Source organism: Crassostrea angulata, chromosome 2, assembly GCF_025612915.1.
Source record: "Crassostrea angulata isolate pt1a10 chromosome 2, ASM2561291v2, whole genome shotgun sequence".
Taxonomy (NCBI): domain Eukaryota; kingdom Metazoa; phylum Mollusca; class Bivalvia; order Ostreida; family Ostreidae; genus Magallana; species Magallana angulata.
In genome coordinates, this window is record NC_069112.1 from 59,836,978 (window position 1) to 59,855,321 (window position 18,344).

An 18,344-nucleotide genomic window follows, 5' to 3' on the forward strand; every position below is an offset into this window, starting at 1 on the left:
ATTATTTCTCTTTTATCTCCGACTACCGCCCATATTAGTTGTGGCTCATCAATACACACCCCCTATATACATATATCTGCATTCAGGCATTTCATACACCCGAACCTTGGACGAAAAGACGTGTAGAAAAACGTGTTGAACAAAAATAATATGACAACAAGTAAACTGGCAAGGTATATCTCAGCGAACAACGAAGTAGACAGACTGAAACCAAGGCACAGATACTTAAAAAATCCTCGATAATTGTAGACCGCTTCTTGTGTTCTTACTGTTTATACATTGCATATGCGCAAACCACACACTTTGGCAGATCGAGCAATGTCAATAACAGGATGGACTTTGGAAACTGACCTTTTGTAGAAACCGACGGAACGATGTTACGTGTTACTTTTATGGATTTAATACTATTTAGCTACTCAGTTGGATGTAGTTCGGCCAGTGTTTTCAAAAAGACGCAGACGTTATGCACTCTGTATGAACGACACACGTATTCGATATGCATTCGATGTAAGGGAGCGCAATCTGTGCAAAATAATAATGATACCTTGAAAATCCTTGTAAAGAATAAAAAAAAAACTTGTATTTTTGTGATTGCTGTTTCCTTTTTTCTTTATCACAAACATTTAACTGCAATGTGTAGTTTATGCATCAACAAGTCCGTGCAACCTACATGCCTCGATCGGAAAGCAACCGACGATAACTTTCTCAACTACTGTAGATACCCCAGTGGCAGTAGAGGAGCGATCGAAACTAATATGGCGACCAAATGCTTTATGCATTTATGTAAGCTTTAACATATAACAAGAATCAAAGGAGAATTCTTAAGTTGGATTTCAAAAATTATCCTTATTTTAACGGAAGGAACATTTTAACATTTGCAGCCTCCACAACTATAAACATGCTTATTTGATATTTGATTTAAAATAAAACTGTATTGATATAATAATAAAACTATATCCAACAAAATGAAGCTATAAATAACAGTTTAATTCTTTATACAAATAGAATAGATAAAGTTGATATAACTTGTTGGTATTTATTAGTACGAACACTGTAAAGATAAGTACTAGAGAGATAATGACAAACATGAGAGAGGAAGGTAGATACACAGAAATAACAATGAAAGAGTTGATAAACATCAACTTAAATTAAGAGAGTCGGAAAGAAACACAGAAACAGAGGAGCAAGGCATACCTATTTATATTGATAGAGGGAAAAGAAAAATATACATTAATACTGATAGAGGGGGAAAGAATAATACACATTTACCTTCATTACAGAGTGCCCCTGTGAATCCACCTGCGCATGTACACGTGAAAGATCCATCGCTGTTGCTGCATGTTCCTCTGTTTTGACATATATTGTCAAGACATTCATTGATATCTAAAAGTTATTATGATTTTAAGCTGTTATCTCAGCCATAATATAAACTAGAAAAAAAACCAATATAGAATACAAACAAATACAAGAAAGCAACATCAATTAAGACATTAAAATGCATGTAATAGTCCTCGTATTTAAAGCTGACATGAATTCATAAATACGCATTATTTCTCTTTTATCTCCGACTACCGCCCATATTAGTTGTGGCTCATCAATACACACCCCCTATATACATGTATCTGTATTCAGGCATTTCATACACCCGAACCTTGGACGAAAAGACGTGTAGAAAAACGTGTTGAACAAAAATAATATGACAAGTAAACTGGCAAGGTATATCTAAGCGAACAACGAAATAGACAGACTGTTTATACATTGCATATGCGCAAACCACACACTTTGGCAGATCGAGCAATGTCAATAACAGGATGGACTTTAGAAACTGACCTTTTGTAGAAACCGATGGAACGATGTTACGTGTTACGTTTATGGATTTACTATTATTTAGCTACTGAGTTGGATGTAGTTCGGCCAGTGTTTTTAAAAAGACACAGATGTTATACACTCTCTATGAACGACACCGTATTCGATATGCATTCGATGTAAGGGAGCGCAATCTGTGCAAAATAATAATGATACCTTGAAAATTCTTGTAAAGAATAAAAAAAACTTGTATTTTTGTGATTGCTGTTTCCTTTTTTCTTTATCACAAACATTTAACTGCAATGTGTAGTTTATGCATCAACAAGTCCGTGCAACCTACATGCCTCGATCGGAAAGCAACCGACGATAACTTTCTCAACTACTGTAGATACCCCAGTGGCAGTAGAGGAGCGATCGAAACTAATATGGCGACCAAATGGCAGACCTACCTGGCATATCGAGCAATGTCAAAAACAGGATGGACTTTAGAAACTGACTTTTGTAGAAACCGATGGAACGATGTTATGTGTTACTTTTATGGATTTACTATTATTTAGCTACTGAGTTGGATGTAGTTCGGCCAATGTTTTCAAAAAGACACAGACGTTATACACTCTCTATGAACGACACACGTATTCGATATGCATTCGATGTAAGGGAACGCAATCTGTGCAAAATAACAATGATATCTTGAAAATTCTTGTAAATAATAAAAAAAACTTTAATTTTTGTGATTGCTGTTTCCTTATTTCTTTATCACAAACATTTTACTGCAATGTGTAGTTTATGCATTAACAAGTCCGTGCAACCTACATGCCTCGATCGGAAAGCAACCGACGAAAACTTTTTCAGCTACTTTAGATACCCCAGTGGCAGTAGAGGAGCGATCGAAACTAATATGGCGACCAAATGCTTTATGCATTCATGTAAGCTTTAACATATAACAAGAATCAAAGGAGAATTCTTAAGTTGGATTTCAAAAATTATCCTTATTTTAACGGAAGGAACATTTTAACATTTGCAGCCTCCACAACTATAAACATGCTTATTTGATATTTGATTTTAAATAAAACTGTATTGATATAATAATGAAACTATATCCAACAAAATGAAGCTACAAATAACAGTTAAATTCTTTATACAAATAGAATGGATAAAGTTGATATAACTTGTTGGTATTTAAAAGTACGAACACTGTAAATATAAGTACTAGAGAGATAATGACAAACATGAGAGATGAAGGTAGATACACAGAAATAACAATGAAAGAGTTGATAAACATCAACTTAAATTAAGAGAGTCGGAAAGAAACACAGAAACAGAGGAGCAAGGCATACCTATTTATATTGATAGAGGGAAAAGAAAAATATACATTAATATTGATAGAGGGGGGAAGAATAATACACATTTACCTTCATTACAGAGTGAACCTGTGAATCCACCTGCGCATGTACACGTGAAAGATCCATCGCTGTTGCTGCATGTTCCTCTGTTTTGACATATATTGTCAAGACATTCATTGATATCTAAAAGTTATTGTGATTTTAAGCTGTTATCTCAGCCATAATATAAACTAGAAAAAAACAATATAGAATACAAACAAATACAAGAAAGCAACATCAATTAAGACATTAAAATGCATGTAATAGTCCTCGTATTTAAAGCTGACATGAATTCATAAATACGCATTATTTCTCTTTTATCTCCAACTACCGCCCATATTAGTTGTGGCTCATCAATACACACCCCCTATATACATGTATCTGCATTCAGGCATTTCATACACCCGAACCTTGGACGAAAAGACGTGTAGAAAAACGTGTTGAACAAAAATAATATGACAAGTAAACTGGCAAGGTATATCTAAGCGAACAACGAAGTAGACAGACTGAAACCAAGGCACAGATACTTAAAAAATCCTGGATAATTGTAGACCGCTTCCTGTGTTGTTACTGTTTATACATTGCATATGCGCAAACCACACACTTTGGCAGATCGAGCAATGTCAATAACAGGATGGACTTTAAAAACTGACCTTTTGTAGAAACCGACGGAACGATGTTACGTGTTACTTTTATGGATTTACTATTATTTAGCTACTGAGTTGGATGTAGTTCGGCCAGTGTTTTCAAAAAGACACAGACGTTATACACTCTCTATGAACGACACACGTATTCGATATGCATTCGATGTAAGGGAGAGCAATCTGTGCAAAATAATAATGATACCTTGAAAATTCTTGTAAAGAATAAAAAAAACTTGTATTTTTGTGATTGCTGTTTCCTTTTTTCTTTATCACAATTTAACTGCAATGTGTAGTTTATACATCAACAAGTCCGTGCAACCTACATGCCTCGATCGGAAAGCAACCGACGATAACTTTCTCAACTACTGTAGATACCCCAGTGGCAGTAGAGGAGCGATCGAAACTAATATGGCGACCAAATGCTTTATGCATTCATGTAAGCTTTAACATATAACAAGAATCAAAGGAGAATTTGGTTTTAAGTTGGATTTCAAAAATTATCCTTATTTTAACGGAAGGAACATTTTAACATTTGCAGCCTCCACAACTATAAACATGCTTATTTGATATTTGATTTTAAATAAAACTGTATTGATATAATAATGAAACTATATCCAACAAAATGAAGCTACAAATAAGAGTTTAATTCTTTATACAAATAGAATAGATAAAGTTGTAATAACATGTTGGTATTTAAAAGTACGAACACTGTAAAGATAAGTACTAGAGAGATAATGACAAACATGAGAGAGGAAGGTAGATACACAGAAATAACAATGAAAGTGTTGATAAACATCAACTTAAATTAAGAGAGTCGGAAAGAAACACAGAAACAGAGGAGCAAGGCATACCTATTTATTTTGATAGAGGGAAAAGAAAAATATACATTAATATTGATAAAGGGGGGAAGAATAATACACATTTACCTTCATTACAGAGTGCCCCTGTGAATCCACCTGCGCATGTACACGTGAAAGATCCATCGCTGTTGCTGCATATTCCTCCGTTTTGACATGGATTGTCAAGACATTCATTGATATCTGAAAGTTATTGTGATTTTAAGCTGTTATCTCAGCGATAATATAAACTAGAAAAAAAAACAATATAGAATACAAACAAATACAAGAAAGCAACATCACGTAAGACATTAAAATGCATGTAATAGTCCTCGTATTTAAAGCTGACATGAATTCATAAATACGCATTATTTCTCTATTATCTCCGACTACCGCCATATTAGTTGTGGCTCATCTATACACATCCCCTATATACATGTATCTGCATTCAGGCATTTCATACACCCGAACCTTGGACGAAAAGATGTGTAGACAAACGTGTTGAACATAAATAATATGACATAAAGTAAACTGGCAAGGTATATCTAAGCGAACAACGAAGTAGACAGACTGAAACCAAGGCACAGATACTTAAAAAATCCTCGATAGTTGTAGACCGCTTCCTGTGTTGTTTCTGTTTAAACATTGCATATGCGCAAACCACACACTTTGGCAGATCGAGCAATGTCAATAACAGGATGGGCTTTAGAAACTGACCTTATGTAGAAACCGATGGAACGATGTTACGTGTTACTTTTATGGATTTACTTCAGAAATAAAGTACGAGTTTTCGTGAATGTTGCAGAATAACTTCCGACGTCGAGAAATGTTGTTTTGAAATATAAAAGCCGAGGCGTTAGCTGAGGCTTTTATATTTCAAACAACATTTCGAGACCGAGGAGGTTATCCTGCAACATTCACAAAAACAAGAACTTTATTTCTATTCTACTAACAGCCCAGTATTTCTACAGATCGTTTCTCCTATAGAGAGACGATCTAGGTCATTTTGACGGCTGTTCCGTGTAACCCCTATGGTTTTGTTAGTAATGTTTACATGTGAATAGATCACAGGAATCACATGCAGACGACAGACAAAATTTTTCTTTGGATTTTTAATACTCTTTACTTATTTATAAAATATCTTTAAAATCATATTCCTAATATTTTAAGGGCAATGTAATACGAATATTCCTACTATAGGTCATATTTTTTATGTAAAAACACGCAGTGAAAATGTGCTAGGGAGGTGCTAGGAACAGCTGCATTGATCTCTTAAAAATAGAAATTTGAGGCAATACACATAGTTTTGACTGGAACTAACACATATATTTGACATAGTTTTAAAACTTTTTACGGTTGAAAGTTGTACCTTCATTGTCAGTGCGAGACAAATAGGTATTTCTGATTTGATAATTTACTGATGACGTTCGTGGTTTATTGGAGAATAATGTCCGCGGCATCTCCTTGATCTCGGCAATAACTGTAGTAGAATATTATTTAGCTACTGAGTTGGATGTAGTTCGGCCAGTGTTTTCAAAAAGACACAGACGTTATACACTCTCTATGAACGACACACGTATTCGATATGCATTCGATGTAAGGGAGCGCAATCTGTGCAAAATAATAATGATACCTTGAAAATTCTTGTAAAGAATAAAAAAACCTGTTTTTGTGATTGCTGTTTTCTTTTTTTCTTTATCACAAACATTTTACTGCAATGTGTAGTTTATGCATAAACAAGTCCGTGCAACCTACATGCCTCGATCGGACAGCAACCGACGAAAACTTTCTTAACTACAGTAGATACCCCAGTGGCAGTAGAGGAGCGATCGAAACTAATATGGCGACCAAATGCTTTATGCATTCATGTAAGCTTTAACATATAACAAGAATCAAAGGAGAATTTGGTTTTAAGTTGGATTTCAAAAATTATCCTTATTTTAACGGAAGGAACATTTTAACATTTGCAGCCTCCACAACTATAAACATGCTTATTTGATATTTGATTTTAAATAAAACTGTATTGATATAATAAAGAAACTATATCCAACAAAATGAAGCTACAAATAAGAGTTTAATTCTTTATACAAATAGAATGGATAAAGTTGATATATCATGTTGGTATTTAAAAGTACGAACACTGTAAAGATAAGTACTAGAGAGATAATGACAAACATGAGAGAGGAAGGTAGATACACAGAAATAACAATGAAAGAGTTGATAAACATCAACTTAAATTAAGAGAGTCGGAAAGAAACACAGAAACAGAGGAGCAAGGCATACCTATTTATATTGATAGAGGGAAAAGAAAAATATACATTAATACTGATAGAGGGGGAAAGAATAATACACATTTACCTTCATTACAGAGTGCCCCTGTGAATCCACCTGCGCATGTACACGTGAAAGATCCATCGCTGTTGCTGCATGTTCCTCCGTTTTGACATAGATTGTCAAGACATTCATTGATATCTGAAAGTTATTATGATTTTAAGCTGTTATCTCAGCCATAATATAAACTAGAAAAAAACCAATATAGAATACAAACAAATACAAGAAAGCAACATCAATTAAGACATTAAAATGCATGTAATAGTCCTCGTATTTAAAGCTGACATGAATTCATAAATACGCATTATTTCTCTTTTATCTCCGACTACCGCCCATATTAGTTGTGGCTCATCAATACACACCCCCTATATACATGTATCTGTATTCAGGCATTTCATACACCCGAACCTTGGACGAAAAGACGTGTAGAAAAACTTGTTGAACAAAAATAATATGAAAAGTAAACTGGCAAGGTATATCTAAGCGAACAACGAAATAGACAGACTGTTTATACATTGCATATGCGCAAACCACACACTTTGGCAGATCGAGCAATGTCAATAACAGGATGGACTTTAGAAACTGACCTTTTGTAGAAACCGATGGAACGATGTTACGTGTTACGTTTATGGATTTACTATTATTTAGCTACTGAGTTGGATGTAGTTCGGCCAGTGTTTTTAAAAAGACACAGATGTTATACACTCTCTATGAACGACACCGTATTCGATATGCATTCGATGTATGGGAGCGCAATCTGTGCAAAATAATAATGATACCTTGAAAATTCTTGTAAAGAATAAAAAAAAATTGTATTTTTGTGATTGCTGTTTCCTTTTTTCTTTATCACAAACATTTAACTGCAATGTGTAGTTTATGCATCAACAAGTCCGTGCAACCTACATGCCTCGATCGGAAAGCAACCGACGATAACTTTCTCAACTACTGTAGATACCCCAGTGGCAGTAGAGGAGCGATCGAAACTAATATGGCGACCAAATGGCAGACCTACCTGGCATATCGAGCAATGTCAAAAACAGGATGGACTTTAGAAACTGACTTTTTGTAGAAACCGATGGAACGATGTTATGTGTTACTTTTATGGATTTACTATTATTTAGCTACTGAGTTGGATGTAGTTCGGCCAATGTTTTCAAAAAGACACAGACGTTATACACTCTCTATGAACGACACACGTATTCGATATGCATTCGATGTAAGGGAACGCAATCTGTGCAAAATAACAATGATATCTTGAAAATTCTTGTAAATAATAAAAAAAACTTTAATTTTTGTGATTGCTGTTTCCTTATTTCTTTATCACAAACATTTTACTGCAATGTGTAGTTTATGCATTAACAAGTCCGTGCAACCTACATGCCTCGATCGGAAAGCAACCGACGAAAACTTTTTCAGCTACTTTAGATACCCCAGTGGCAGTAGAGGAGCGATCGAAACTAATATGGCGACCAAATGCTTTATGCATTCATGTAAGCTTTAACATAAAACAAGAATCAAAGGAGAACTCTTAAGTTGGATTTCAAAAATTATCCTTATTTTAACGGAAGGAACATTTTAACATTTGCAGCCTCCACAACTATAAACATGCTTATTTGATATTTGATTTTAAATAAAACTGTATTGATATAATAATGAAACTATATCCAACAAAATGAAGCTACAAATAACAGTTAAATTCTTTATACAAATAGAATGGATAAAGTTGATATAACTTGTTGGTATTTAAAAGTACGAACACTGTAAAGATAAGTACTAGAGAGATAATGACAAACATGAGAGAGGAAGGTAGATACACAGAAATAACAATGAAAGAGTTGATAAACATCAACTTAAATTAAGAGAGTCGGACAGAAACACAGAAACAGAGGAGCAAGGCATACCTATTTATATTGATAGAGGGAAAAGAAAAATATACATTAATATTGATAGAGGGGGGAAGAATAATACACATTTACCTTCATTACAGAGTGCCCCTGTGAATCCACCTGCGCATGTACACGTGAAAGATCCATCGCTGTTGCTGCATGTTCCTCTGTTTTGACATATATTGTCAAGACATTCATTGATATCTAAAAGTTATTATGATTTTAAGCTGTTATCTCAGCCATAATATAAACTAGAAAAAAACAATATAGAATACAAACAAATACAAGAAAGCAACATCAATTAAGACATTAAAATGCATGTAATAGTCCTCGTATTTAAAGCTGACATGAATTCATAAATACGCATTATTTCTCTTTTATCTCCAACTACCGCCCATATTAGTTGTGGCTCATCAATACACACCCCCTATATACATGTATCTGCATTCAGGCATTTCATACACCCGAACCTTGGACGAAAAGACGTGTAGAAAAACGTGTTGAACAAAAATAATATGACAAGTAAACTGGCAAGGTATATCTAAGCGAACAACGAAGTAGACAGACTGAAACCAAGGCACAGATACTTAAAAAATCCTGGATAATTGTAGACCGCTTCCTGTGTTGTTACTGTTTATACATTGCATATGCGCAAACCACACACTTTGGCAGATCGAGCAATGTCAATAACAGGATGGACTTTAAAAACTGACCTTTTGTAGAAACCGACGGAACGATGTTACGTGTTACTTTTATGGATTTACTATTATTTAGCTACTGAGTTGGATGTAGTTCGGCCAGTGTTTTCAAAAAGACACAGACGTTATACACTCTCTATGAACGACACACGTATTCGATATGCATTCGATGTAAGGGAGAGCAATCTGTGCAAAATAATAATGATACCTTGAAAATTCTTGTAAAGAATAAAAAAAACTTGTATTTTTGTGATTCCTGTTTCCTTCTTTCTTTATCACAAACATTTAACTGCAATGTGTAGTTTATGCATCAACAAGTCCGTGCAACCTGCATGCCTCGATCGGAAAGCAACCGACGATAACTTTCTCAACTACTGTAGATACCCCAGTGGCAGTAGAGGAGCGATCGAAACTAATATGGCGACCAAATGCTTTATGCATTCATGTAAGCTTTAACATATAACAAGAATCAAAGGAGAATTCTTAAGTTGGATTTCAAAAATTATCCTTATTTTAACGGAAGGAACATTTTAACATTTGCAGCCTCCACAACTATAAACATGCTTATTTGATATTTGATTTTAAATAAAACTGTATTGATATAATAAAGAAACTATATCCAACAAAATGAAGCTACAAATAAGAGTTTAATTCTTTATACAAATAGAATGGATAAAGTTGATATATCATGTTGGTATTTAAAAGTACGAACACTGTAAAGATAAGTACTAGAGAGATAATGACAAACATGAGAGAGGAAGGTAGATACACAGAAATAACAATGAAAGTGTTGATAAACATCAACTTAAATTAAGAGAGTCGGAAAGAAACACAGAAACAGAGGAGCAAGGCATACCTATTTATTTTGATAGAGGGAAAAGAAAAATATACATTAATATTGATAGAGGGGGGAAGAATAATACACATTTACCTTCATTACAGAGTGCCCCTGTGAATCCACCTGCGCATGTACACGTGAAAGATCCATCGCTGTTGCTGCATGTTCCTCCGTTTTGACATGGATTGTCAAGACATTCATTGATATCTGAAAGTTATTGTGATTTTAAGCTGTTATCTCAGCCATAATATAAACTAGAAAAAACACAATATAGAATACAAACAAATACAAGAAAGCAACATCACGTAAGATATTAAAATGCATGTAATAGTCCTCGTATTTAAAGCTGACATGAATTCATAAATACGCATTATTTCTCTTTTATCTCCAACTACCGCCCATATTAGTTGTGGCTCATCAATACACACCCCCTATATACATGTATCTGCATTCAGGCATTTCATACACCCGAACCTTGGACGAAAAGACGTGTACAAAAACGTGTTGAACAAAAATAATATGACAACAAGTAAACTGGCAAGGTATATCTAAGCGAACAACGAAGTAGACAGACTGAAACCAAGGCACAGATACTTAAAAAATCCTCGATAATTGTAGACCGCTTCTTGTGTTGTTACTGTTTATACATTGCATATGCGCAAACCACACACTTTGGCAGATCGAGCAATGTCAATAACAGGATGGACTTTAGAAACTGACCTTTTGTAGAAACCGATGGAACGATGTTACGTGTTACTTTTATGGATTTACTATTATTTAGCTACTGAGTTGGATGTAGTTCGGCCAATGTTTTAAAAAAGACACAGACGTTATACACTCTCTATGAACGACACAGGTATTCGATATGCATTCGATGTAAGGGAGCGCAATCTGTGCAAAATGATAATGATACCTTGAAAATTCTTGTAAAGAATTAAAAAAAACTTGTATTTTTGTGATTGCTGTTTCCTTTTTTCTTTATCACAAACATTTAACTGCAATGTGTAGTTTATGCATCAACAAGTCCGTGCAACCTACATGCCTCGATCGGAAAGCAACCGACGATAACTTTCTTAACTACTGTAGATACCCCAGTGGCAGTAGAGGAGCGATCGAAACTAATATGGCGACCAAATGCTTTATGCATTCATGTAAGCTTTAACATATAACAAGAATCAAATGAGAATTTGGTTTTAAGTTGGATTTCAAAAATTATCCTTATTTTAACGGAAGGAACATTTTAACATTTGCAGCCTCCACAACTATAAACATGCTTATTTGATATTTGATTTTAAATAAAACTGTATTGATATAATAATGAAACTATATCCAACAAAATGAAGCTACAAATAAGAGTTTAATTCTTTATACAAATAGAATGGATAAAGTTGTAATAACATGTTGGTATTTAAAAGTACGAACACTGTAAAGATAAGTACTAGAGAGATAATGACAAACATGAGAGAGGAAGGTAGATACACAGAAATAACAATGAAAGTGTTGATAAACATCAACTTAAATTAAGAGAGTCGGAAAGAAACACAGAAACAGAGGAGCAAGGCATACCTATTTATTTTGATAGAGGGAAAAGAAAAATATACATTAATATTGATAGAGGGGGGAAGAATAATACACATTTACCTTCATTACAGAGTGCCCCTGTGAATCCACCTGCGCATGTACACGTGAAAGATCCATCGCTGTTGCTGCATATTCCTCCGTTTTGACATGGATTGTCAAGACATTCATTGATATCTGAAAGTTATTGTGATTTTAAGCTGTTATCTCAGCGATAATATAAACTAGAAAAAAAACAATATAGAATACAAACAAATACAAGAAAGCAACATCACGTAAGACATTAAAATGCATGTAATAGTCCTCGTATTTAAAGCTGACATGAATTCATAAATACGCATTATTTCTCTATTATCTCCGACTACCGCCATATTAGTTGTGGCTCATCTATACACATCCCCTATATACATGTATCTGCATTCAGGCATTTCATACACCCGAACCTTGGACGAAAAGATGTGTAGACAAACGTGTTGAACATAAATAATATGACATAAAGTAAACTGGCAAGGTATATCTAAGCGAACAACGAAGTAGACAGACTGAAACCAAGGCACAGATACTTAAAAAATCCTCGATAATTGTAGACCGCTTCCTGTGTTGTTTCTGTTTAAACATTGCATATGCGCAAACCACACACTTTGGCAGATCGAGCAATGTCAATAACAGGATGGACTTTAGAAACTGACCTTATGTAGAAACCGATGGAACGATGTTACGTGTTACTTTTATGGATTTACTTCAGAAATAAAGTACGAGTTTTCGTGAATGTTGCAGAATAACTTCCGACGTCGAGAAATGTTGTTTTGAAATATAAAAGCCGAGGCGTTAGCTGAGGCTTTTATATTTCAAACAACATTTCGAGACCGAGGAGGTTATCCTGCAACATTCACAAAAACAAGAACTTTATTTCTATTCTACTAACAGCCCAGTATTTCTACAGATCGTTTCTCCTATAGAGAGACGATCTAGGTCATTTTGACGGCTGTTCCGTGTAACCTCTATGGTTTTGTTAGTAATGTTTACATGTGAATAGATCACAGGAATCACATGCAGACGACAGACAAAATTTTTCTTTGGATTTTTAATACTCTTTACTTATTTATAAAATATCTTTAAAATCATGTTCCTAATATTTTAAGGGCAATGTAATACGAATATTCCTACTATAGGTCATATTTTTTATGTAAAAACACGCAGTGAAAATGTGCTAGGGAGGTGCTAGGAACAGCTGCATTGATCTCTTAAAAATAGAAATTTGAGGCAATACACATAGTTTTGACTGGAACTAACACATATATTTGACATAGTTTTAAAACTTTTTACGGTTGAAAGTTGTACCTTCATTGTCAGTGCGAGACAAATAGGTATTTCTGATTTGATAATTTACTGATGACGTTCGTGGTTTATTGGAGAATAATGTCCGCGGCATCTCCTTGATCTCGGCAATAACTGTAGTAGAATATTATTTAGCTACTGAGTTGGATGTAGTTCGGCCAGTGTTTTCAAAAAGACACAGACGTTATACACTCTCTATGAACGACACACGTATTCGATATGCATTCGATGTAAGGGAGCGCAGTCTGTGCAAAATAATAATGATACCTTGAAAATTCTTGTAAAGAATTAAAAAACATGTTTTTGTGATTGCTGTTTCCTTTTTTCTTTATCACAAACATTTTACTGCAATGTGTAGTTTATGCATCAACAAGTCCGTGCAACATACATGCCTCGATCGGAAAGCAACCGACGATAACTTTCTCAACTACTGTAGATACCCCAGTAGCAGTAGAGGAGCAATCGAAACTAATATGGCGACCAAATGCTTTATGCATTCATGTAAGCTTTAACATATAACAAGAATCAAAGGAGAATTTGGTTTTAAGTTGGATTTCAAAAATTATCCTTATTTTAACGGAAGGAACATTTTAACATTTGCAGCCTCCACAACTATAAACATGCTTATTTGATATTTGATTTTAAATAAAACTGTATTGATATAATAATGAAACTATATCCAACAAAAAGAAGCTACAAATAACAGTTAAATTCTTTATACAAATAGAATGGATAAAGTTGTAATAACATGTTGGTATTTAAAAGTACGAACACTGTAAAGATAAGTACTAGAGAGATAATGACAAACATGAGAGAGGAAGGCAGATACACAGAAATAACAATGAAAGAGTTGATAAACATCAACTTAAATTAAGAGAATCGGAAAGAAACACAGAAACAGAGGGGCAAGGCATACCTATTTATATTGATAGAGGGAAAAGAGAAATATACATTAATATTGATAAAGGGGGAAAGAATTATATACTTTTACCTTCATTACAGAGTGCCCCTGTGAATCCACCTGCGCATGTACACGTGAAAGATCCATCGCTGTTGCTGCATGTTCCTCCGTGTTGACATGGATTGTCAAGACATTCATTGATATCTAAAAGTTATTTTGATTTTAAGCTGTTATCTCAGCCATAACATAAACTAGAAAAAACAATTTAAAATACAAACAAATACAAGAAAGCAACATCAATTAAGACATTAAAATGCATGTGATAGTCCTCGTATTTAAAGCTGACATGAATTCATAAATACGCATTATTTCTCTTTTATCCCCGACTACCGCCATATTAGTTGTGGCTCATCGATACACACCCCCTATATACATGTATCTGCATTCAGGCATTTCATACACCTGAACTCTGGACGAAAAGACGTGTAGAAAAACGTGTTGAACATAAATAATATGACAACAAGTAAACTGGCAAGGTATATCTCAGCGAACAACGAAGTAGACAGACTGAAACCAAGGCACAGATACTTAAACAATCCTCGATAATTGTAGACCGCTTCCTATGTTGTTTCTGTTTAAACATTGCATATGCGCAAACCACACACTTTGGCAGATCGAGCAATGTCAATAACAGGATGGACTTTAGAAACAGACCTTTTGTAGAAACTGATGGAACGATGTTACGTGTTACTTTTATGGATTTACTATTATTTAGCTACTGAGTTGAATGTAGTTCGGCCAGTGTTTTCAATAAGACACAGACGTTATGCACTCTCTATGAACGACACACGTATTCGATATGCATTCGATGTAAGGGAGCGCAATCTGTACAAAATAATAATGATACCTTGAAAATTCTTGTAAATAATAAAAAAACTTGTATTTTTGTGATTGCTGTTTCCTTTTTTCTTGATCACAAACATTTTACTGCAATGTGTAGTTTATGCATCAACAAGTCCGTGCAACATACATGCCTTGATCGGAAAACAACCGACGATAACTTTCTCAACTACTGTAGATACCCCAGTGGCAGTAGAGGAGCGATCGAAACTAATATGGCGACCAAATGCTTTATGCATTCATGTAAGCTTTAACATATAACAAGAATCAAAGGAGAATTTGGTTTTAAGTTGGATTTCAAAAATCATCCTTATTTTAACGGAAGGAACATTTTAACATTTGCAGCCTCCACAACTATAAACATGCTTATTTGATATTTGATTTTAAATAAAACTGTATTGATATAATAATGAAACTATATCCAACAAAATGAAGCTACAAATAACAGTTTAATTCTTTATACAAATAGAATGAATAAAGTTGTAATAACATGTTGGTATTCAAAAGTACGAACACTGTAAAGATAAGTACTAGAGAGATAATGACAAACATGAGAGAGGAAGGCAGATACAGAAATAACAATGAACGAGTTGATAAACACCAACTTTAATTAAGATAGTCGGAAATAAACACAGAAACAGAGGGGCAAGGCATACCTATTTATATTGATAGAGGGAAAAGAGAAATATACATTAATATTGATAGTGGGGGGAAGAATAATATACATTTACCTTCATTACAGAGTGCCCCTGTGAATCCATCTGCGCATGTACACGTGAAAGATCCATCGCTGTTGCTGCATGTTCCTCCGTTTTGACATGGATTGTCAAGACATTCATTGATATCTAAAAGTTATTATGATTTTAAGCTGTTATCTCAGCCATAACATAAACTAGAAAAAACAATATAAAATACAAACAAATACAAGAAAGCAACATCAATTAAGACATTAAAATGCATGTGATAGTCCTCGTATTTAAAGCTGACATGAATTCATAAATACGCATTATTTCTCTTTTATCTCCGACTACCGCCATATTAGTTGTGGCTCATCGATACACATCCCCTATATACATGTATCTGCATTCAGGCATTTCATACACCCGAACCTTGGACGAAAAGACGTGTAGACAAACGTGTTGAACATAAATAATATGACAACAAGTAAACTGGCAAGGTATATCTCAGCGAACAACGAAGTAGACAGACTGAAACCAAGGCACAGATATTTAAAAAATCCTCGATAATTGTAGACCGCTTCCTGTGTTGTTTCTGTTTAAACATTGCATATGCGCAAACCACACACTTTGGCAGATCGAGCAATGTCAATAACAGGATGGGCTTTAGAAACTGACCTTATGTAGAAACCGATGGAACGATGTTACGTGTTACTTTTTTGGATTTACTTAAGAAATAAAGTACGAGTTTTCGTGAATGTTGCAGAATAACCTCCGAGGTCGAAAAATGTTGTTTTGAAATATAAAAGCCGAGGCGTTAGCCGAGGCTTTTATATTTCAAACAACATTTCGAGACCGAGGAGGTTATCCTGCAACATTCACAAAAACAAGAACTTTATTTCTATTCTACTAACAGCCCAGTATTTCTACAGATCGTTTCTCCTATAGAGAGACGATCTAGGTCATTTTGACGGCTGTTCCGTGTAACCTCTATGGTTTTGTAAGTAATGTTTACATGTGAATAGATCAAAGGAATCACATGCAGACGACAGACAAAATTTTTCTTTGGATTTTTAATACTCTTTACTTATTTATAAAATATCTTTAAATCATGTTCCTAATATTTTAAGGGCAATGTAATACGATTATTCCTACTATACGATATATTTTTTATGTAAAAACACGCAGTGAAAATGTGCTAGGGAGGTGCTAGGAACAGCTGCATTGATCTCTTAAAAATGGAATTTTGAGGCAATACACATCGTTTTGACTGGAACTAACACATAACATTGACATAGTTTTAAAACTTTTTGCGGTTGAAAGTTGTACCTTCATGGTCAGTGCGAGACAAATAGGTATTTCTGATTTGATAATTTACTGATGACGTTCGTGGTTTATTGGAGAATAATGTCCGCGGCATCTCCTTGATCTCGGCAATAACTGTAGTTGAATATTATTTAGCTACTCAGTTGGATGTAGTTCGGCCAGTGTTTTCAAAAAGACACAGACGTTATACACTCTCTATGAACGACACACGTATTCGATATGCATTCGATGTAAGGGAGCGCAATCCGTGCAAAATAATAATGATACCTTGAAAATTCTTGTAAAGAATAAAAGAACTTGTTTTTTTTTGTTATTGCTTTTTTTTTCTTTATCACACACATTTAACTGCAATGTGTAGTTTATGCATCAACAAGTCCGTGCAACATACAAGCCTCGATCGGAAAGCAACCGACGATAACTTTCTCAACTACTGTAGATACCCCAGTGGCAGTAGAGGAGCAATCGAAACTAATATGGCGACCAAATGCTTTATGCATTCATGTAAGCTTTAACATATAACAAGAATCAAAGGAGAGTTTGGTTTTTAGTTGGATTTCAAAAATTATCCTTATTTTAACGGAAGGAACATTTTAACATTTGCAGCCTCCACAACTATAAACATGCTTATTTGATATTTGATTTTAAATAAAACTGTATTGATATAATAATGAAACTATATCCAACAAAAAGAAGCTACAAATAACAGTTAAATTCTTTATACAAATAGAATGAATAAAGTTGTAATAACATGTTGGTATTTAAAAGTACGAACACTGTAAAGATAAATACTAGAGAGATAATGACAAACATGAGAGAGGAAGGCAGATACACAGAAATAACAATGAAAGAGATGATAAACATCAACCTAAATTAAGAGAATCGGAAAGAAACACAGAAACAGAGGGGCAAGGCATACCTATTTATATTGAGAGAGGGAAAAGAAAAATATATATTAATATTGATAGAGGGGGGAAAGATTTATATACTAATTTCTACACGTGAAAGATCCATCGCTGTTGCTGCATGTTCCTCCGTTTTGACATGGATTGTCAAGACATTCATTGATATCTAAAAGTTATTATGATTTTTAGCTGTTATCTCAGCCATAACATAAACTAGAAAAAACAATATAAAATACAAACAAATACAAGAAAGCAACATCAATTAAGACATTAAGAGACAATGTCAGTAATCATTGAGCTT

General features: G+C 34.3%; 1 protein-coding gene across 1 annotated transcript in view; it reads right to left on the reverse strand.

The window, feature by feature from the left end:
* LOC128173287 (neurogenic locus notch homolog protein 1-like) overlaps nucleotides 1–18,344 on the reverse strand; it is a 47,239-nt gene that overhangs the window by 12,683 nt on the left and 16,212 nt on the right. The window contains exons 6-10 of the mRNA XM_052839001.1: nucleotides 15,870–15,983; nucleotides 14,329–14,442; nucleotides 12,063–12,176; nucleotides 10,515–10,628; nucleotides 4,759–4,872 (exon numbers count right to left, since the gene is read on the reverse strand). Of these exons, the coding sequence (XP_052694961.1) occupies nucleotides 4,759–4,872; nucleotides 10,515–10,628; nucleotides 12,063–12,176; nucleotides 14,329–14,442; nucleotides 15,870–15,983 (570 nt within the window). The remainder of the gene's footprint in view (nucleotides 1–4,758; nucleotides 4,873–10,514; nucleotides 10,629–12,062; nucleotides 12,177–14,328; nucleotides 14,443–15,869; nucleotides 15,984–18,344) is intronic.